Source organism: Salvelinus sp. IW2-2015, linkage group LG4p (assembly GCF_002910315.2).
Source record: "Salvelinus sp. IW2-2015 linkage group LG4p, ASM291031v2, whole genome shotgun sequence".
NCBI classification, from domain to species: domain Eukaryota; kingdom Metazoa; phylum Chordata; class Actinopteri; order Salmoniformes; family Salmonidae; genus Salvelinus; species Salvelinus sp. IW2-2015.
In genome coordinates this window covers 3,068,737-3,091,649 of record NC_036841.1, presented here as the reverse complement: position 1 = coordinate 3,091,649, position 22,913 = coordinate 3,068,737, and the positions used below count along the sequence as shown (strand labels likewise).

Sequence of the window (22,913 nt, the reverse complement as noted above, 5' to 3'; positions counted from 1 at the left end):
TCGTCTAATTTATTGTCCAATGATTGCACGTTGGCGAGTAATATTGACGGTAACGTCAGCTTTCCTACTCGCCTTCTGACGAGGGATCCGGCTCTTCATCCTCTGTAGCTGCGTCGCTTCCTCTTGCGAATAACTGGGATGTCGGCCCTCCCGGGTGTTTGGAGAATATCATGTGAGTCTTGCTTGTTGTTCAAAAAATCTTTGTCTAATCCGAGGTGAGTGATCGCTGTCCTGATATCCAGAAGCTCTTTTCTGCCGTAAGATACGGTTGCAGAAACATTATGTACAAAATATGTTACAAATAACGCGGAAAAAACACATAATAGCACAATTGGTTGGGAGCCAGTAAAACTGCTGCCATTTCTTCCGGCGCCATTTTACTGTGGTGGAGTACTGCAGAGATGGTTGTTCTTCTGAAAGGTTCTCCCATCCTGACAGAGGATCTCTGGAGCTCTGTCAGAGCTCTGTCAGAGTGACCATCGGGTTCTTGGTCACCTCCCTGACCAAGGCCCTTCTCCCCGATTGCWCAGTTTGGCTGGGCGTACAGCTCTAGAAGGAGTCTTGGTGCTTCCTAACTTTTTACATTTAAGAATGATAGAGGCCACTGTGTTCTTGGGGACCTTCAATGCTGCAGACATTTTTTGGTACCCTTCCCCATATCTGTACCTCGACACAATCCTGTCTTGGAGCTCTATGAACAATTCCTTCAACCTAATGGCTTGGTTTTTGCTCTGACATGTACTTTTAACTGTGGGACATTATATAGACAGGTGTGAGCCTTTCCAAATCATGTCCAATCAATTTAATTTACCACAGGTAAAGTTGTAGAAACATCTCATGGATGATCAATGGAAACAGGATGCACCTGAGCTCAATTTCAAGTCTCATAGCAAAGGGTCTGAATACATGTATACAAGCTATTCTGTTTTTTATATTTAATACATTTGCAAACATTTCTAAAAACCTGTTTTCGCTTTGTCATTATGGGGTATTGCATGTAGATTTATACAGATTTTTTTTATTCAATCCATTTTAAAATAAGGCTGTAACGTAACAAAATGTGGAAAAAGTCAAGGGGTTATACTTTCCGAATGCACTGTATTTCTGATCTCTAACAATTGATTGTCATGTTAAAAAAGGGTTATGTTAGCTTTGGCTACATAAGGACATTATCCAGTCATATGAATGTCTCTCTGTCCAGAGCTTAGTGTGCAGCTTTCTACTGAGGTATGAGAAAGTATTGTCAAACTACTATGTAATTACAGTTTTTCTCAACCTCATACAAGCAATTTTGTGATCTATGTTGAAACATATCTATAGCGGAATGGCAACGACCAAATGCTTAAATAGATTTACAGAACTTCTGATAATTTACTTGCTTTGTACCTGACTTGCACATCTTAAACCACCTTTTGCTAAACTTTAAATACAAATGTCATCAGTGAATACAAAATTCATTGTTAATTGTTTTGTTTAACGAAAATTAACACATTGTTTTCATCAGAAGAAAAATTTGTGAAATTGTGTTCACTGTTTCCGGCAATCAATAAATACTACTGTCTAACTCCTACTGTCATCATCTCCAACATTGTGACCTTCCATTTTAGAGCTTTGCTTTGGTGTGGATTGCGGCCTATACATTCATATCAGTTGTGTTCTTATATGGAACGTCTACGTCTTTTCTTCTTTTATGGACTGTGTTTCTGGGCGCCAATGGAACGTATACAAAACTATGAGCAAACCAGCCTATGTATTGAATAGATGGATTTGGATTGTGATGAAACCGATTGAGGAATTCTGCACACAATATGCTTATTGAGAGTAATTGGCCATAATTCTGCCCGTAATAGTTATACTTCCATTTTTGATCCTCTTGATTTAGTCAAGTCAAAGTTTATTGGTCGCGTATACAGTTTAGCAGATGTTATAGCAGGTGCAGCGAAATACTTCTGTGACTAGCTCCTAACAATGCAGTAAAATGGCAAACAAGTGCACAAATAATAATCTTTTTTTTTTAATTATAAAAAACATCAAGAAATCAAKAAATCTCGTAACGTATCCAATTAACAAACCAAATAGCACTGTAACAGTAATACAAATACAATCTATACRTATATACACCAGATGAATTTACACAAGATATACAGTAAGAATGATATGTACAGCAGTAGACATACAGTACAGTATAAAGTGGGAAAAACGGTATGTAAACATTATTAATAAAGTGACCAGTGTTCAATGACTCTATGTACATAGAGCAGCAGTCTCTAAGGTTCAGGGTAGAGTACTCAGTGGTAGCTGTAAGAATATAGAGCCGGGACACCATAGTGTTAGCTTTAGGAAACTGTTTAGTAAGTTAACACAGGATATCATTACAGAGCATTATGTGTCCTGTAGTACATCATGCTACAGTAGGCGGCTACTGACGGAGTCTGGCTAGTGGTGACTGTTTAACAGTCTAATGTCCTGGAGATAGAAGTCTCTCGGTCCCAGCTTGGATATTCCTGTTCTGTCTGAGACTCTCCACCTTCTAGAATCTAGATGGTAGTGGGGGGAACAGGCTATGGCCAATGTCCTTGATGATCTTTTTGGCCTTCCTGTGGCACCGGGTGCTGTAGTTGTCCTGGTGGGCAGGCAATGTGCCACCGATGATGCGTCGGGCTGAAGGCACTACCCTCTGGAGAGTCCTGCGATTGTAGGCGGTGCAGTTGCCATACCATGCGGTAATACATCCATACAACAAGCTCTCAATGGTGCATCTGTAGAATTTTGTGAGGTCTTAGGGGCCAAGACACATTTCCTCAGCCTGAGGTTGAAGAAGTGCTGTTCCACCTTCTTAACCTTGCTGTTGGTGTGAAGTGACTGCAAAGAAAACGTATTGATCTACTAGGAGTTTAAAGACAGAGTTCTGTCATTGTTCCGAAAAAATGCTCACACCCCACTGAGAAAAAACGGAAATACTGGAATTCCAGGTTTGATTGAATTGAGCCTTTTATTGTATTTTATTATAGATTTAGACTGCCATCTACAGGTACATTTTTACACTAAAACAATATTACACATGAAGGTCAAACAGTAAAGAACACACAGAGCATGCTATACAGTTATCTATGTTTGGGGATTTTCTGTTTCAGTTCCATTTGATTCCATAAAACCTCATAAAGATAGTTATATCAAGTATTAAAGAAATCCATACAATTACCACACAATGAGACAAAGTAAAACACTAAAGTAAAACACTAAATGTCTATTAAAAAAGTGTCTAATTAGAATTCACAAAGCAATCCGTAAAGCTGCTCAAATGTTTCACACAGTCCAAAGAGCTCTTTCATAGTCTAGTGAGTTTTGCTTTGAACTGCTTCCCACATCATGAACTTTGACAGCTGACACAAGTTATCTTCAGCTCATTCATTCACCTGTTCACATGTCCCCCCAGCCTTCTGTGTGTCTAATGGACAACACATTACACTCTCATAGATTGARAATTGTTTTTGTACCATTTCCTTCTTCACAAAAGAAAGAAACAGTACCAGACATTACACACACGATCACTGGTTTGCCTTATGTTCAAGGTAATATTAAAAAYGAAATAAACATGTCAAATAAACATAAACTGACCTAAAAGAGAAGCCAATTCAAGTATCAACCTGTTTTCCAAACCCATTGACCTCGTATCGTAATGTTATTTTGTGTGTTGTCAGAGCCCTTGGTTTAGGTGACATGGTGGATTGGGTGATGACAGCAGGGGTTAGCAAAATAGACTGAAAGCTGTGAGGAGGAAATGTGTGCGGATTATTAGCAAAGAATAAAAAGTGTTGAGTGAAAGGGCAGACATAAAAGACATGGTGGAGGGGCAGATCCAAGTACCAAGAAACATTTTGATATTTCCTCTTTCAGAAATCCTGAGAAATTAGTGAGGGAAAAAAACAGCACTTTGCCATCAACTACTAGATGTGTATATAAAAAACGGTTTTCTGACAACATGCAAAAAATGAAGTTCTTCTTGGCATAAAAAGTACCTGAAACCCTAAAAATAGTTGGCACCTTGTTTAGATTGGTCAATGAATGTCTCAAATGACGTCACTGGTTTTATGCAGAGTTAAGAGGGGAAAACAGCCCACTTTTGTAAACAAAATATGTCCCAAAGAGGACCACATATGGTATTTGTCTCTCAGGTTGGCAGAGACACAGTTCCCAACTATGACATCTAGTCTCACCCACAATTAACAGTAAAGAAAAATCCTTACTGCCAAATACCACATTTTTACAGAACTCACACGGACTCTCAGGCAACCCCATAACATGCAGATAAATATTAACTTCCCTCCTTCTCTGTAAAAGTTAGACAATTGTTTTATTTTTTATTCTTCAGCTGAATTGTATTGTAAACTTTGAGTATTCAAATCCATACTGACAAGTATATTCACTCTGGAGAAAATGTCCAATAAACCAAAAGAAACAGAATACAATCCAAACAGCTATATGGAAAATATACTTTTTATTATAAAGTTATTTAATTTACATATCATAAAATACAAATAAACAAATGCCACCATACTCTACTGCTATGTTGACCATAGTCCATACAATTCACTTAGGATACCCTGATTGTCAATTATTCTTTTCAGTTTAAAGACTTGAAGTTGTTATTCATAGCTGTATTCAAATAAATATTATAATTTAATGTTACAGTTCAAATTCAAATAAGTGCATGAAATTGTGATCAACTCAGCTTTATAAACAAGGAAGCATGACATTACATCCACTAAAATATAATAACTTTGTGTTATTAAATAATATTGGTGTTATTCAATTCACCACTAAATTCTCTACATTCTTTTTGTTTATCATAATAATTTTATATAAACAACAACCCCAATGACTCAAAACTCCTGAACTTCTCAAATGATGGACTGTGTACTGTCTACTTGTTGAGGATTTAAACCACAATAAATTACTCAAACTTGTTTTACTCTCAGGATTAGTCTTAGTCCTCTCTGAGGTAAGCCTCATGCACGTCATCACCGCCACTCTCTATGAAGGCATACTCTGCCATCMTCTGGATCTCCTCGGCCTGGGTCTCAGTCAGCTTCCTCTCAGCATCCACAGATATCTGCCGGACCTCCTCCACCTGAACCTTGGCCACCTGCAAATTGGTCTTGGCTGTGATGGATGCATGCTCAGCTCCTGGGAAACAAACATAAGACGGTGGTCTTAGTCAAATTTCACCATAACAGAGAAAGGGGCCGAAGATGAAACCTTCAATCCATGATGATAACGGGTGACACTGAGCAGGTGCCCTTGTCCATCATTTCTCTATTGTGCTGCATCATGGGAATTAGAGTACATGGTGACCTGGAGGTTTAAGTSTTCTTTACCATCACAAAGCTGTATTCACTAACAGGTTTATTCGAACCCCATTGTCTTTTGCCGAAGCAGGAGCTATTCTTCCTCGCGTCCAAACAAAAACATGACAAGTAACAAAACACTGATGGACAGTCACAAACATGTTTAACACAACCTTTTCAGTAATGTCACTGGTAATAAACATACCTGTGTTGTATGCTGCCTCAGCTGCCATTTCACAAAGGTTGACGGCATTAATCCAGTTTGACTCGAAGCGGTTGCATTCATCTAGTCTGTCACCAACCTGACAGAACAGAGAGAAACCCATCAGAACATTTCATTACATTCTTGAGAAGTTTATAGAACTCAAACCATATTTACTTTTAAAAATTGAAAAGGCAAACAGGAGTGACTAAAGCGTTTACTATTTTAGATTGTAAATCAAGTTAAAAGTTCTTTGGAAATAAACAAGACACCCTAAAGACRTAGCTTTTCCAGATGGCTGGATACAAAAATACAGGAACATATATTTTTTCTGAAAGATGACTTAAGACAACAGTGTATTTTTGGTTTATTTTGAGGACACATTTCATACACCTACTTCAACACGCTGGGCAATGATCACTTGCCAAATGGCATCCTCCTCAGCAGTGGAGAGTTTTTCCAGTGAAGCCAGATATCTCCTCTGAAGGGCGATGAGGGTATGGAGAGCCTGAGGACAACGCAAACAAAACAAACGGTCAAAAACATGAAGGGTCATTTMGGTAGCATGATGCSATTGCCTTACTGGTTAAATTAGCATTTGATATTTATGGATATAATTATCACACTGTACATCTTAGCATATACGATAACAAAAATCCACTATGACCCCTTCAGGTACTTACTATGGAATATTGTGTGATGGAGTCTACGAGAGCCTGAGTGGTCTGGGAGAGGTAAGTGTTTGCACTGTCTGTAACCATAGAGGATGCGCTTCGGATCAGGGATTCATGAGAGAGGTTCTCCACTTGCTGGATAGGGAGAGAAACAGAAAAAGTTCAATATATGAGCTGAAAGGGGGGATTTTTACGATTAAGGCATTCATGTGCAGTGCATTCGGAAAGTATTCAGACCCCCTGACTTTTCCCACATTTTGTTACGTTACAGCCTTATTCTAAAATGGATGAAATWGTTTTTCCCCCTTATCAATCCACACACAATACCCCATAATGACAAAGCAAAAACAGGCTTTCATATATTTCTTTTTTTTTAAATAACTGAAATATTACATTTACATAAGTATTCAGACCCTTACTGAGCACTCTGTTGAAGCACCTTTGGCAGGGATTACAGCCTTGAGTCTTCTTGGATATGACGCTACAAGCTTGGCACACCTGTTTTTGGGTAGTTTCTCCCATTCTTCTCTGCAGATCCTCTCAAGCTCTGTCAGGTTGGATGGGGAGTGTCGCTGCACAGATATTTTCAGGTCTCTCCAGAGATGTTCAATCGAGTTCAAGTCTGGGCTCTGGCTGGGCCATTCAAGGACATTCAGAGACTTGTCCCGAAGCCACTCCTGCGTTGTCTTGGCTGTGTGCTTAGGGTCGATGTCCTGTTGGAAGGTGAACCTTCACCCCAGTCTGTGGTCCTGGGCGCTTTGRAGCAGATTTACATCAAGGATCTCTCTATACTTTGCTCTGTTCATCTTTCYCTCGATCCTGACTAGTCTCCCAGTCCCTGCCAATGAACGACATCCCCACACCATGATGCTGCCACCACCATGCTTCACCGTAGGGATGGTGCCAGGTTTCCTCCAGACGTGACGCTTGGCATTCAGACCAAGGAGTTCAATCTTGGTTTCATAAGMCCAGAGAAAATGGTTTCTCCTGGTCTGAGAGTCTTTAAGTGCCTTTTGGCAAACTCCTGTCTGTCATGTGCCTTTTACTAATGAGTGGCTTCCTTCTGGCCACTCTATCATAAAGGCCTGATTGGTGAAGTGCTGCAGAGATGGTTGTCCTTCTGGAAGGTTCTCCACAGAGGAACTCTGGAGCTCTGTCAGAGTGACCATCAGGTTCTTGGTCACCTCCCTGAGCAATGCCCTTATCCATCAATTGCTCAGTTTGGCAGGGCTGCCAGCTCTAGGAAGTCTTGGTGGTTCTGAACTTCTTCCACTTAAGAATGAAGGAGGCCACTGTGTTCTTGGGGACCTTCAAGGCCGCAGAAATGTTTTGGTACCCTTCCCTAGATCTGTGCCTCGACACAATTCTGTCTTGGAGCTCTACAAACAATTCCTTCAAACTCATGGCTTGGTTTTTGCTCTGACATGCACTGTCAACTGTGGGACCTTTTATAGACCGGCGTGTGCCTTTCCAAATCTTGTCTAATCAATAAAATGTACAACAGGTGGACTCCAATCAAGTTGTAGAAACATCCCAAAGATGATCAATAGAAACCGGATGCATCTGAGTTCAATTTCGAGTCTCGTAGCAAAGGGTCTGAATACTTGTGTAAATAAGGTATGTATGTTTTTTATTTTTTTGTACATTTGCAAAAATGTCAAAATCTCTTTTGGCTTCGTCATTATAGYTTATTGAGTGTAGATTGATGAGGATTTGTATTTATTTAATACATTTTAGAATAAGGCTGTAAAGTAACAAAACGTGGAAAAAGTCAAGGGGTCTAAATACCTTCCGAATGCATTGTATATGATGTCAGCCTTATTCAAGTTGTTCAGCATTATTCAATGACACTAATATAAAGTGATGAGTGACCCGCGCGTGCGCGCAAGAGAGGGAAAATGGTCCTTTACCTGCATGAAGGGGACAGCGCTCAGTCCACTGCCAACACTCAAAGAGACCAAGCTCGTTCTGGTAACATCTCTGAAACGCACGAGCCTCTGGCGCAAGGGTTTCCTACTGTTGAGGACACTCGCTGCTGTGCTCCTGCAAGGTAATGAGAGTAAACAACAACACTGATATTAGCAAGCTTTAGTGATTACAGCAATTCGATACTTATCTAAGACGAAACTGTTTCTGTTTGCGTACGAATACAATGAATTAGGGTGCAATGATGCAGTTGTTATTATAAAGATATTTACCTAAAGAAATGTAGACATGCAACGCTTCTTCTGAGCGCGGCCATATTGGTCAGGAGCAAAAGGAAGTCCGTCCCCCAGTAGCACAAACAGCATTGTCTAATAGCTTGCATTTTACTTGTAATATCGTTTATTACTCTTCAACTAAAATAAATTATATTAGGTAAATGTATATGATGTATTAAAGTCTCAATAAATAATTTTAAACTTTACCAGAATTCTTTACGACAAAAAGTAAGTCTCTGTCGTCACCTAGTGGTAAAATAGTTTCAAATTTGTATGCTGTGTTTCTGCTGTAGTCTTSTATTCCTTTGCCCAACTGTGCTTCCTGAATCCTGTAGAGTCACAKGGGTATTTTTAAGGCCACAGAACAAGCAGCTTCCCATCACACAGATGYATTGATTTGTTTACTGTCTCCTGAAATGTGCCAACTAGACATTGCCTGAAGTTTCAGGAGGGGGCTCAAGCACAAGGTTACGTAAATTGAACTCATCCGTCCACAGTTTTTTTCTGGCAAAACAAATATTTCAATATCATCCTCGAGTTACTTTACTGATTAATTTACTGATGAATCAGTGTCCCTCCAATTAAAATTAGTGACAGGCAGTTCACCCCCAAATGTATCAGACATTCACATCAAAGGTGATCTAATGTTGAGAAGAGGTAAGTTCATTTATATTTTTTGAGTTGTGAATACCAAGTATATCTMCTTAACCATCCACCCATTTTAATGGTAAACTACAAGGTAGTGTAAACACTATTTTTGTAACGATCCAATACGTAATATGGTACACTTGTCATAATTAGGTTTTAATCCAGAGAGGCTAGAAAAGTTATCAAGAYCTTCMATGAGACTGTGCAGGGATCCAGATTGCGGATTTAAAAACTAGAGTTATCGGTATACATTGACACTTTTGTTTTTATCCCYTGGATTTCTAACCMCTTGATGTTCTTGTTGGATCTAATTTTACACCTGGGGTTGCTGTACATAACTTTAACCCATTTTATAAGAGATTCACCAAAATTAAAGTAATCCGGGCATTTATATATAAATTCTAGTCGTACTTTATCAAACGCCTTTTCAAAATCTGCTATGAAGACCAGGCCTGGTATCTTCGATGTTTCATAATGTTCAATTGTTTCAAGTAATTATCKTATCTTATCTCCAATATATTGTCCATGTAAAAAACCTGTCTGACCAGGATGAACAATATCTGGTAAAAATGTTTTATATTTTACGTGCTATGCATTTCGCCAGGATTTTCGCATCACAACMTTGAAATGTTAGAGGCCTCTAGTTTTTTAAATGGATTGGATCTGTATACTCACCACCTGGGTCCTGTTTTAGTACTAACGAAATCAAACGTTCTTGTTGAGTACCTGAAAGTCTACCATTTGTATAAGAGTAATTAAAACATGCTAATAATGGTCTTTGAGTACTTCAAAAAGGTCTGATATACCTCTACTGGTATACCATCAAGCCCTGGTGTTTTTCCAGACTGAAAATATTTTATTGCCTCAAAAAGTTCCTCTTCTGTAAGTTGGCCTTCACACAGGTCTTTCTGTAAATTTGTTAATTTTACATTATTATTATTATTATTATTATTAGGAAAGAAATCCTTACAGTTGACATTCAGTGGAAATGGAGGAGACATATGCTTAAAATATCATTTGGTGAATCATGGATACCTTGATTATTTGTAACGAGTTTCTGTAAATTCTTTTTGGTAGAATTTCTATGTTGAARATTCAAGAAAWWTTKTGCATTTTTCACCATATCCCATCAAATTCGCTTTATTTTTGTAATACATTACACTTGATCGTTCTTGAATAAGTACCTCCAATTCTTTTTGTTTTTCGTCTAACCTTTTTTTGTGCCTCTGTAGTACAGTTTCCATTACCATCTACCTGCTCTGTTTCTTCCTCTATTTCCTTTATCAGTCTCATCTCTTTTGACCTAAACTGATTTTGTTTTAACGATGAGTATTGTATTGAATGGCCTCTAAAAGTACATTTGAAAGTGTCCCATACAATAAGGGGATCTGCTGTACCAATGTACTTATTTCCACACTTTCCATAATAATACCCAAGTTTCAATTATACTTACCACAACCAATGTTTGTAAACTTACCATTAAAAAGCACAATGATTATTAAGTGTCCATATAGTTGTACCATAATAATTTACACTGTAAAGCATACTATAGCTGCAACTTTGTAAACCTCAAATATTCCTAATATTCCACCCACTAAAACCTACCCCCATATCTAGGTCTGTTGTCACTAAGACTATCAGATCATCTCCCTGACTCATGACGCGCCTTTGCTTGTAAGTAAGCATTTCACGGTAAGGTCTACACTTGTTGTATTCAGAGCATGTGAAAAATATGGGCAGTCCCATGATAACATAAATATCTATGAGGATGCTTAAGAGAACTAACCAAATAACATGGAAAACAGTCAGAAAAAACAATAATAGATCATATTAATAGAAATAATAACAGCACAATCTTATAAATGCATGCTCATATTTAGAAAGGCCTAGCAAGGCTATAAGCATGTCAGCCCACCCTGCACAGTTCATTGGATTCAATTGTTCAAAAATAATAATAATAATGAAGAGGAAACAACCTAAATATATCACAAGACCAGTGCTTTGTTATGTCCATTACATGCAAGACATATTTCATGTAGTCCTCATTGTATCCTGTTGTATTCCGACATAAAAAGGAAGCAAGGTTCTAACGGCCGCTAATGACTAACTAAAAATGTGTCTTAGGCATCACATTATATCCTGTTGTTTTGTGCCATGGCTGTGCCAGAGCCGACCGCAAGCCAACCGCGGGCACTCACTTATGGGAAGGCATACCCATCGATTCCGACACAGCCACAGCACGACAGCCAAGAATACATGCAGTACTGACAATCCAGAGCAAGTAAACCTGTAAAACCAACCCTCTCTCCACCCACACACATTTTGTTTTCTATTCAAGCGTCGTTGCTCTATCCCCAAGGCTGTTTTACACCTAGGCCTTATCATTAGGATCAATAATATAAAAGGTAGCATAAATGGCTTATATAGAAATATATACTATACCTTTCTCTCGCTTTGAGAAGTGCTTCCATAAGCCAATTATTGTAATAGTTCTACCGTTAACTTGAATCCCTTTATCCCAGTGTTAACCAGCCTGCCACACACTAGAGACAACAACCCTGTTGACAATACCTAATCCATCCATTTGCCGGTGTGTATCGGAAGAATAATAATCCTTTACATTTTTCATATTGAGATTTMTTTTAGGATCATAAAGGCCTATTCCAATAGAGAACCTAGGCAGGTTTTTAATTATATAATCCTTTATCTTAGCCCTATATTAAATCTATTCATATTTATWAAGTTTTATCTTAAAAGCTTATCCTTCCGATTCACATCGGCCGGCAGGGACCGCACTATATAACATGACTTGTGTCATGCGCAAAGTAAATGTCCTAACCGACTGCCAAAACTATAGTTTGTTAACAAGAAATTTGTGGAGTGGTTGAAAAACTAGTTTTAATGACTCCAACCTAAGTTGTATGTAAGCTTCCGACTTCAACTGAATGTGACAATGACCCAATAAATTGCATGTAGACAGAATATATTAGACAAATAAAAACAAAGGCAAATGTAATTACGTTTGTTTTAAATCTCGATAAACAATCCTTCTAACTAAGCAATATTCTCTGAAACGTCTATGTATTTTAGTTTATGCTTAATTATTTGTATAATCTTCTTCACATTCAAAGCATTTGTGGTTTTACTTTCTCTCGTTATACAGACAATCGAATGGTACCTTCAAGCAACCACAAAAAGCTGCGGTCACGGGACAAAGATTTACATCCTAAATCACTACCCAGCCCACGTCATTCTAAATGGAGAAAGAAGTTTAGTGCGCAGCAAAGTCTGCCCAAGGTACTAATACAATCTGTTAGTGGAATTTTAAAGGATTAACTATTGATACTTTTATTTTTGGCTTAGTGGCAAGCATGTGAAATTATTTATTTCAGGTGAACTTCAGTAACTACAATGCTGTCATGAGTTTCTTCAATGTGAACCAGAACCACTGGAAGTTCATTGTGAGTAAAATCCTTTTTCCAAATTTGATTTAGGTACATTTTTGTGAAGGGGTATGAGGGTTGTGATATGGGTCATTTAATAGTAAAATCATTTAAGGGATCAATACATTTCTATATTGCTTTCCCAGTATCTGCATGAACCTTCAGGCCAAGTGTCTTTGGTTGACCCTGCTGGACAGAAAGAGAAGGAGGAATCGGAACATTCAAATTCAGGTCTTATTTATTCCATTGTACTGGATCTAATACATATTAGCATTTTACATACATTCATAAGTGTAATCATCTTTKATGWCATACTGTGAAAAACTCTCTTGGCTGCTGGCTCTGTCACTTTCAGACATGCGCAGAGCAGACTGAAAGGGGAAGGGTAGCTCTTCACTTGAACCACAGGGGTTCTCTGTAAAGAGAGAGTAATCCAAAAGGCACAGACACACCCCTTGACTTTCAATTGGCACCCTTGACTTGTGTATTCTCTCCTGAATGGCTCTGGGGTGCTTAGTCAATGGGAACTCCGTTGCCGGCCCCATCATACATTTTTTTTACACAGTCTGGCAGTCTGACTAAAGTGCCAAAGTATGAGGAGAGCCATCCTCCTTTGTATTTATGGGAACAAATATTTCCTAACACTTTGGATCCTATTCTTGGACAGTGCATCAATGCAACAAAAACAAATATTACTAATTACTATCCATGAGTAACCTCAACCTTGTGGGTCTGTGGGTGTTTGGGCCAATAAAGTACCAACTCAATTCTACCACTGACTAGTCTCTCATGCCCCTATGAACGAGGACACAGGGCAATAGTTTTAATCTAAACCAGCCTTTTTTTACTGGAGTACACTAACCCCTAATTGGGTCTCTTTTCTTGACAAACAGTAGCAGTTTACCAGCTAAGAAGTCAAGAAGATAAAAAAGTAGATTGTTGTAAGGGTGTATTACATCCTGTGCTGGCCACATTGTCATATCCATTCTGGATTCTGACTGGTAAAATCATATCTGAAAAATGCCTCTATGTATGTGTATACTGTATGTGGGAATGTCCGTCCTACATGTAGTATTGGTACATGGAATATTTCTCAACTGCATATATCATAAATTGCTATTGCAATTTGTTCAACAACTGACATTTATGTTCAAGTATTATGTTCAACAACTGACATTTTCAGATATTATTTTGACAAACACACTTTAACACACTTGGGTGCTTACAATACATTCTCTATTGTCATAGATTTGGTGGGCACTGTCATCTGTGATCTTTGTGATATGACTTTCTTTAAGCACGTACTGATGAAACTGTCACTTAATATTTTTTTCTTAAAGTCTATAAACTCTCTACATTTATTCACTCTGTGATAGGKTTGGATCCTATATGCTACTTTTATTATTGTCCTGTAAATGGTTCAGTGCCTATAATTTAGGCTGTGTGTAAAATGGGGCATAAAGGAAATTACTAGATTATAGTGATAAGGAAAACAGCATACAATTTTGGCCTGTGTATTCATTTTCCTATAACTAATCAGAATTCCATTATGTTTACATAAAAAAGAGAATACTTCAAACTGAGAAGATCCTGCCATGGAAAAGACGAGGACATAAAGTGGACATGGAGGGGAAATGACTCCCACTATGCAGCAGGACACCTTCAGCTGCGGGGTCTTTGTAATGCAGGTTTGATAGTTATATTTTCAATAATGAATGGTTAGCTGTTATGTGACAATTAGGTCAAAAACTCTATTTTATTTGTTGGTGTAGATGGCCAAGGAAGTTGCACAGAACTTCSCCAACATCCCCTCCCAAATTGATATRGAACCTTCACAAAAACACATGGAGCAACTGCGAAAARWAATGGCTGAGGATATACTAAAAATGTCTGGTATGTAATGACATTTAATTCAAAGTAAATGTAAATTATTTATTTTTATGTAGTTTTGTGGTGACAGCCATATGTTCAGTTCATGCCTATGATTTCAGAGTTCAACAAAGCCAACAACTGCTTCATGTGTGCSACTGATAAAGAACCTGGATGTGGTCCAAAGACTGACTGAGTTAGTAACTTTATTTAACATGTTTATAATCTTTTGACAACAGTGACAGCATGCAAGACAATTTATGATATAACACCAAGGGATGGCAGTTCGTCATACTGCATTGATATTTGATATTATTTATAACGTGTTACGCTTTGTTTTGTTTGATTGAATGTTTTGCATGCCAACTGAGGTTCCATGTGCTGTGCCTCGGAATGAAACAAAAGAGTTCAACAGAGTAAAGAACACAAACTGGAAGTGCAGTCTGTGTTGTTGAAAATGTATGCTATACCCCATCCACACTGAAGAAGCTCTGACATGTACATCAACCAGGAATAAAGAGAAAGTTAACACTGTGAAATGTTTCGTACTTATTTGAAGTAAAGTGTCTGTTGACATGTTGGAAAAGATTAAAGGTCTACAAATTTCTGTTTAATTTGTCAATATTACATTTTTATTCATGATTTTACTGGCCCACCATTACTGTGGTTACATGTTCAGTATACTGTTTGACCAGCCAAACCACTGCAGCCTACCTCACTAGCTCACTCAAACAAATCAATTTTATTTGTCACATACACATGGTTAGCAGATGTTAATGCGAGTGTAGCGAAATGCTTGTGCTTCTAGTTCCGACAATGCAGTAATAACCAACAAGTATCAACCAACAATTCCACAACTACTACTTATACACACAAGTGTAAAGGGAAAAAGAATATGTACATAAAGATATATGAATGAGTGATGGTACAGAACGGCATAGGCAAGATGCAGTAGATGGTATCGAGTACCGTGTGGCCTCAGTTGGTAGAGCAGGCGCTTGCAACGCCAGGGTTGTGGGTTTCATTCCCCACGGGGGGACCAGGATGAATATGTATGAACTTTCCAATTGTAAGTCGCTCTGGATAAGAGCGTCTGCTAAATTACTTAAATGTAATATACAGTCGTATGAAAAAGTTTGGGCACCCCTCTGAGGCTGCATAATAATTTACTCTGTCGTCACAGAAAATGATCACAGTGGCATGCCATCATTTTCTAATAAAATCTGAGTCTGGGGTATGTCCAGACAAATATTTAGAAACCATACAAACCCCCATGCCAATAAAGGCCAAAAATATACAAAAAAAAGATGTAAAAAATTGCAAAAACCACCTCATAACCACAAAAATACAAAGCAAAAGAAAACCATTAACACCCCAAAAAACCCCAGTCCACAGAGAAAAAAAAACCAAAAAACAACCCACAAAAAAAATCAAAGAACGAACAAAACATTCCAAAAACCAACAAAAAACCAAACCACAAACCTACCGACACCACCAACACGACAACAACACCACACAGAATCCGCCATGACGCACGCAGCCACAACACTCAATACCAAACAGCTCAATTCTGAAAAATAAACAATAGCAATTTAGCAAAAAAACTACAAACAAAATCGATAATACAAACAGAACATATAAAAAAGCAAAAAACAAATGCATTACAAAAAACTTGCAGAAAAAAACACACAACAAAATATGAGAAACAACATAATGGTCTGAAGCATCAACTTAAAGCCTAATGGAACTTCAATAGAACAAAAGTCAGAACCAATCACCAACAATCATACGAAAAAACCAAAAAAAAAAGATAAAAAAACAACAACAATAATAATAAAAAAAAAATTAATAATTAAAATAAAAAGATAAAGAAAACAGCCAACTACTACAAAAAGTTGTCTGTCTCTACTAATAACACTTACCTCTAGAAAACAGCAACGATAGCCAGCAGCATAGCGAAGGCCCTCAAACACAACTCACAACACTGACCTTACGCAAACAAAAGGATTGTTCAACTATGGTTAAAGACGGAAAAACAAAAGCACAAATAACACCGAAATACATCCCACAGCGAAAAAAACAAATAAATTCAAAAAAAAAAAAAAAAGAACATAGTAACAACAGAAAAAGAAAAAAAATCACCCTAGTGATAACAACAACGGCCACAATAAAAGTGCGAGCAAAAAAAAGAAAAAAAAGCCAAAATGAGACCACAAAAAAAAAAAAAAAAAAAAAAAACAAGAAAACACCACCCCACGGCCCACAGTTACTAATAGTTAAAACCAAGGCAAACGCAAAAAAAACGTGGACCGAAAAGAAAAGACCACAAAGATTAAAAAAAATAAACAAATCTACAAAAAAACAAAGAAAAAACAAAAAAAAAAAAACAACAAAAGAAAACAAAAAAAAAAGAAAGGCAACGAAAAAAAACAGCAGAAAAAAAAAAAAAAAAAAAACAAACAAAAAAACGAAACAAAGAAAAATAAGAAAAGGTAAAAAAAAAAAAAAAGAGAAAAAACAGGATAACTAAAAAAAACATAAAAAAAACAGACCCAACAAACCAAGACCAAAAACCTACACAAAAAAAAAACAAAAAAGACACCACAAAAAAACCAAAAATAAACATACACATACAAACTACATAGAACAACCAATAGCAAAAAAGACAATCAAAGAGAAAAAAACAAAAATAAAGATACAAAACTAGAAAAATGACAACAATATGAACCATTACACCATATAAGCAAGATCCATAAATTAGACAAAAACACAAAAACAGACAAACAAAAAAGACAGACTAGTAAAAAAAAAAACAAAATGAAAAAAAAAAAAAAACAAACACAACACAAAAAACAGGAGAGTGATGCGGAAAGAAAGCCTTTCTGCACACATGCCACAAACAGAGTCGCTTGAGGTATGCAAACGCACATTTGGACAAGCCAGCTTCATTTTGGAATAAGGTGCTTGGACTGATGAAACAAAGATTGAGTTTTTGGTCATAACAAGGGACTTATGCATGGCGGCAAAAGAACACAGCGTTCCAAGAAAAACTTGCTACCCACAGTAAAATTTGGTGGGGTTCCATCATGCTGTGGGGCTGTGTGGCCAGTGCCGGTACTGGGAATTCTGTTTAAAGTTGAGGGTCGCATGGATTCCACTCAATATCAGCAGATTCTTGGGAATAATGTTGAAGAATCAGTCACAAAGTTGAAGTTACGCCAGCGCTGGATATTTCAACAAGACAACGACCCAAAACACTGCCAAAATCTACCCGGGCATTTACGCAGAGGAACAAGTACAATGTTCTGGAATGGCCATCCCAGTCCCCAGACCTGAATATCATTGAGAATCTGTGGGATGATTTGAAGCGGGCTGTCCATGCTCGGCAACCATCAAACCTAACTGAACTGGCGATCTTTTGTAAGGAGTAATGGTCCAAAATACCTTCATCCAGACACTCATTAGAGGCCATGGAAGCGTCTAGAGGCTGTTATTTTAGCAAAAGGAGGCTCTACTAAATATTGATGTGATTTTTCTATTGGGGTGCCCAAATTTATGCACCTGTCTAATTTTGTTTTGATGCGTATTGCACATTTTCTGTTTATCCAATAAACCTCATTTCACTACTGAAATATTACTGTGTCCATCAGTTATTTTGATAGATCAAATAAATTGCTGATCCAAACACCCAATTATTTATAAATGGAAATCATGGAAATTGTCAGGGGTGCCCAAACTTTTTCATACGACTGTACATATGAGATGAGTAATGTAGGGTATGTAAACATAAAGTGGCATAGTTTAAAGTGGCTAGTGATACATGTATTACATAAAGATGGCAAGATGCAGTAGATGATATAGAGTACAGTATATACATATACATATGAGATGAGTAATGTAGGGTATGTAAACATTATATTAAGTGGCATTGTTTAAAGTGGCTAGTGGTACATTTTTACATAATTTCCATCAATTCCCATTATTAAAGTGGCTGGAGTTGAGTCAGTATGTTGGCAGCGGCCACTAAATGTTAGTGGTGGCTGTTTAACAGTCTGATGGCCTTGAGATAGAAGCTGTTTTTCAGTCTCTCGGTCCCTGCTTTGATGCACCTGTACTGACCTCGCCTTCTGGATGATAGCGGGGTGAACAGGCAGTAGCTTGGGTGGTTGTTGTCCTTGATGATCTTTATGGCCTTCCTGTGACATCGGGTGGTGTAGGTGTCCTGGAGGGTAGGTAGTTTGCCCCCGGTGATGCGTTGTGCAGACCTCACTACCCTCTGGAGAGCCTTACGGTTGTGGGCGGAGCAGTTGCAGTACCAGGCGGTGATACAGCCCGACAGGATGCTCTCGATTGTGCATCTGTAGAAGTTTGTTGAGTGCTTTTGGTGACAAGCCGAATTTCTTCAGCCTCCTGAGGTTGAAGAGGCACTGCTGCGCCTTTCTCACAACGCTGTCTGTGTGGGTGGACCAATTCAGTTTGTCCGTGATGTGTACACCGAGGAACTTAAAACTTTCCACCTTCTCCACTACTGTCCCGTCGATGTGTATAGGGGGGTGCTCCCTCTGCTGTTTCCTGAAGTCCACAATCATCTCCTTTGTTTTGTTGACGTTGAGTGTGAGGTTATTTTCCTGACACCACACTCCGAGGGCCCTCACCTCCTCCCTGTAGGCCGTCTCGTCGTTGTTGGTAATCAAGCCTACCACTGTAGTGTCGTCCGCAAACTTGAAGATTGAGTTGGAGGCGTGCATGGCCACGCAGTCGTGGGTGAACAGGGAGTACAGGAGAGGGCTCAGAACGCACCCTTGTGGGGCCCCAGTGTTGAGGATCAGCGGGGTGGAGATGTTGTTACCCACCCTCACCACCTGGGGGCGGCCCGTCAGGAAGTCCAGGACCCAGTTGCACAGGGCGGGGTCGAGACCCAGAGGTCTCGAGCTGATGACGAGTTGGAGGGTACTATGGTGTTAAATGCTGAGCTGTAGTCGATGAACAGCATTCTCACATAGGTATTCCTCTTGTCCAGATGGGTTAGGGCAGTGTGCAGTGTGGTTGCGATTGCGTCGTCTGTGGACCTATTGGGTCGGTAGGGTGTCAGGTAGGGTGGAGGTGATATGGTCCTTGACTAGTCTCTCAAAGCACTTCATGATGACGGAAGTGAGTGCTACGCGGCGGTAGTCGTTTAGCTCACTCTCCATCCCTGCTTTGGACAATTAATAACATGACTCTAGTACTTTGTCATTTTCCTTTATGGTTGATATTAATGACAAAAGGAGATATCTGTCTCTCTCCTATTGTGTACCGCTGTTAAGTTCTGTGGAAAAATAAAAAACAGGGAAAATAAGTACTTAGAACTACCAATTATTATAGATAAATATTAAAGAAAAGGGTAAACACAACACTGGACTGAACCTCCTAATTGTCAAACTAATATTAATGTAAAACAATATAGAAGAAGATACATGACTAGAGGTTATGCAATATGGGTGTATATCCACAGCACGCTTAGGTGTGTAATTGACATGACCAAGGAGCTATTGAAATGTAAACCTATGAAAAATGTACGTTACAGTGCGTGATTTTACAGTACACAAACAAGAGTGTGTGCAATATAGAAGGGAAGTCAGTGGACATTCTGAACCTTCTTTGAAGTCAGAGGGTCACATGACAAAGAAGCGATTGAAGTTTGAAAAATGAACGTAAAAACGTGTGAGATGAAAATGGACAAACTAAAGGGTGTGCAATGTGTAGGCACACTGAGTGTACATTCTGAACCTTGTTTGAAGTCAATAGGTCACATGGCCAAGGAGCTATTGAAATTTGAAAGTTTGAAAAATGAATGTAAATGGTGTGAGATGAAAATGGACAAACTAAAGGGTTTGCAATATAGAAGGGTAGTCAGTGGACATTCTGAACCTTGTTTGAAGTCAATAGGTCACATGACCAAAGAGCTATTGAAATTTGAATGTAAAAAAAGTTTGTACTTGTTTACGCTCCCTAACTAATTCAACTAGGAATACAAAATGCTGCTCACATTTCCACGTTTATTAGCTTTGGAAAGTGAGTTAATGTCCAAACCGTGAAAATAAGACCTGTGCAATGTAGTGTGCAATTTTTCCAACATCATGACACTTATTTGGAGTCTGTGGCTCAAGTGGTTTGAAAGCTATTGAGGTTTGAAAGCGCGAATATCCTACTTGAAACTGTCTTTACCTCGGTCCTGTGTGTCTGTCATCTTGAGATTACGTTTCATGAACACCTTGACTTTTTCCTCCGTTGACTGATAGTTTTCATTTTCATCCTCCTTTATTCCCATTATAACAATATTCTTCATACTTCTGCACTTTAGATCAAGTAATTCGGGTTTCATTGTTTTATTATCATACCGTAGCCKCTCTGTAGTGTATTTTAGGGAGTCCACGGTAGTTTTCAATATATTATTTTCCGCTCCTATTTCTTCCATCATTTTATTACTGTAATCCATTCCTGTTTTTAAGGCCTCAACCTCCCCCAGTAGCCCAGGCAATAGATCCAGTTTTTTTTAACTGCTCGCTCATGCTTGTAAGCAATGCTCTATCTTCTGGACACAAAGTTATAAAAACGTCCCGCTCCAATGTTAAATTTTATATTTTAGATGGCGGCTTCCCTCCCGTTTCACTCCAGAACTCGAGGAAAGGTATTCTCTTGTTCACTTCAATGTGTTTCTTTTTCGAGCATATCAAAATGCTGATCAATAAATAGTTCTAAGATTCTCTATATTATCCAGAATGTTTGTTTTTCGTAGTTATCAGCTAATCCTACATTTTTGTGATTCATTCATGGGACAAGCTGTGCCTACCACGCTGCCACCTGATCACGAAACCCAAACCGTGCTTCTTAACACCTGCCCGCTTAACCCGGAAGCCAACTGCACCAATGTGTGGGCGAAAACATGGTTCAACTGACAACCGAGGTCAGCCTGCCATAAGGAGTCCCTAGAGTGCTATGAGCCAAGTAAAGCCCCGCTGGCCAAACCGTCCCCTAACCCGGACGAGCCTCCCTATGAGACTCCCAGTCACGACACAGCCTGGGATCAAACCTGGGTCTGTAGCGATGCCTCAAGCACTGCGATGCAGTGCCTTAGACCGCTGCGCCATTCGGGAGGCCCCTGTCATATCTTTAATTTGAGCCTAGAGAAAGTGATCTGTTCTCAGGCCTGGAGGGAAGCCAAAGTCATTCCGCTACCGAAGAATGGTAAAGCAGCCTTTACAGCAGACCGATCAGCTTGCTGCCAGCTCTTAGCAAACTGTTGGAAAAAATGGTGTTTGACCAAATACAATGCTATTTCTTTGTTAAAAAATTAACAACAGACTTTCAGCATGCTTATAGACAAGGGCACTCAACATGTACTGCACTGACACAAATGACTTATGATGTGTTGAAAGAAATTCTGTTAGATTTCAGTGCAGCCTTTGATATTATTTACCATAACCTGTTGTTGAAAAAATGTATGTGTCATGGCTTTTCAACCTCTACCATATCGTGGATTCAGAAAGTATTCACACCCCTTTACTTTTTTCACATTTAGTTGTGTTACAGCCTGAATTTTAAATGGATTCAATTGAGATTGTGTGTCACAGACCTGCAGACAATACCCCATAATGTCAAAGTGGAATTATGTTTTTAGATTTCTTTTAACAAATTAATAACAAATTAAAAGCTGAAATGTTATTGAAAGAAAAGTAGTACCCGCAAAACACCAGTCACAACGTCAACAGTGAAGAGGTGACTCCGGAATGCTGGCCTCTTCACTGTTGACGTTGAGACTGGTGTYTTGCGGGTACTATTTGTACTTGTCCTGGTGCTCAGTTGTGCACCGGGGCCTCCCACTCCTATTTCTATTCTGGTTAGAGCCAGTTTGCACTGTTCTGTGAAGGGAGTAGTACACAGCGTTGTACGAGATCTTCAGTTTCTTGGCAATAGTCTTCATTTCTCAGAACAAGAATAGACTGACGAGTTTCAGGAGAAAGTTCTTCGTTTCTGGCCATTTTGAGCCTGTAATCAAACCCACAAATGTTGATGCTCCAGATACTCAACTAGTCTAAAGAAGGCCAGTTTTATTTCTTCTTTAATCAGCACTACASTTTTCAGCTGTGCTAACATAATTGCAAAAGGGTTTTCTAATGATCAATTAGACTTCTAAAATTATAAACTTGGATTAGCTAACACAACATGTCATTGGAACACAGGATTGATGGTTGCTGATAATGTGCCTCTATACGCCTATGTAGATATTCCTTTAAAAACCAGCCGCTTCCAGCTACAATAGTCATTTACAACATTAGCAATGTCTACACTGTGTTTCTGATCAATTTTATGTTATTTTAATGGACAAAAAATAGCTTTTCTTTCAAAGACAAGGACATTTCCAAGTGACTCCAAACTTTTGAACGGTAAATTGTAAAGTATTTGATCTGCAATGTATTTTTTGTTATGTGTTGGACCCCAGTAAGACTAGCTGTCGCCATCGACTAATGGGGATCCTAATGAAATAA

The 22,913-nt window shown here is 38.6% G+C and overlaps 1 protein-coding gene and 1 long non-coding RNA gene across 4 annotated transcripts; one reads left to right on the top strand and one right to left on the bottom strand.

Moving 5' to 3' along the window:
• Positions 1–4,481: 4,481 nt before the first annotated feature.
• On the bottom strand, positions 4,482–8,547 carry LOC111958862 (diablo IAP-binding mitochondrial protein-like). Its single transcript, XM_023980178.2, has 6 exons — positions 8,423–8,547; positions 8,135–8,267; positions 6,234–6,359; positions 5,948–6,058; positions 5,554–5,650; positions 4,482–5,187 (listed from the first exon to the last, which is right to left on the bottom strand). The coding sequence occupies exons 1-6, from the start codon at positions 8,530–8,532 to the stop codon at positions 4,988–4,990; spliced, it is 777 nt and encodes a 258-aa protein (XP_023835946.1). The 5' UTR covers positions 8,533–8,547; the 3' UTR covers positions 4,482–4,987.
• Positions 8,183–14,958, top strand: LOC112067776 (uncharacterized). 3 transcript variants are annotated; one of them, XR_011474826.1, is made up of 6 exons: positions 8,183–8,274; positions 12,237–12,370; positions 12,466–12,534; positions 12,663–14,204; positions 14,289–14,409; positions 14,508–14,958. It is a non-coding gene; the product is annotated as an uncharacterized lncRNA (long non-coding RNA). The 3 variants fall into 3 exon arrangements; XR_002893484.2 differs by having other exon boundaries at positions 12,663–12,747; positions 14,083–14,204; positions 14,289–14,956; XR_011474825.1 differs by having other exon boundaries at positions 14,289–14,958.
• Positions 14,959–22,913: the final 7,955 nt, after the last annotated feature.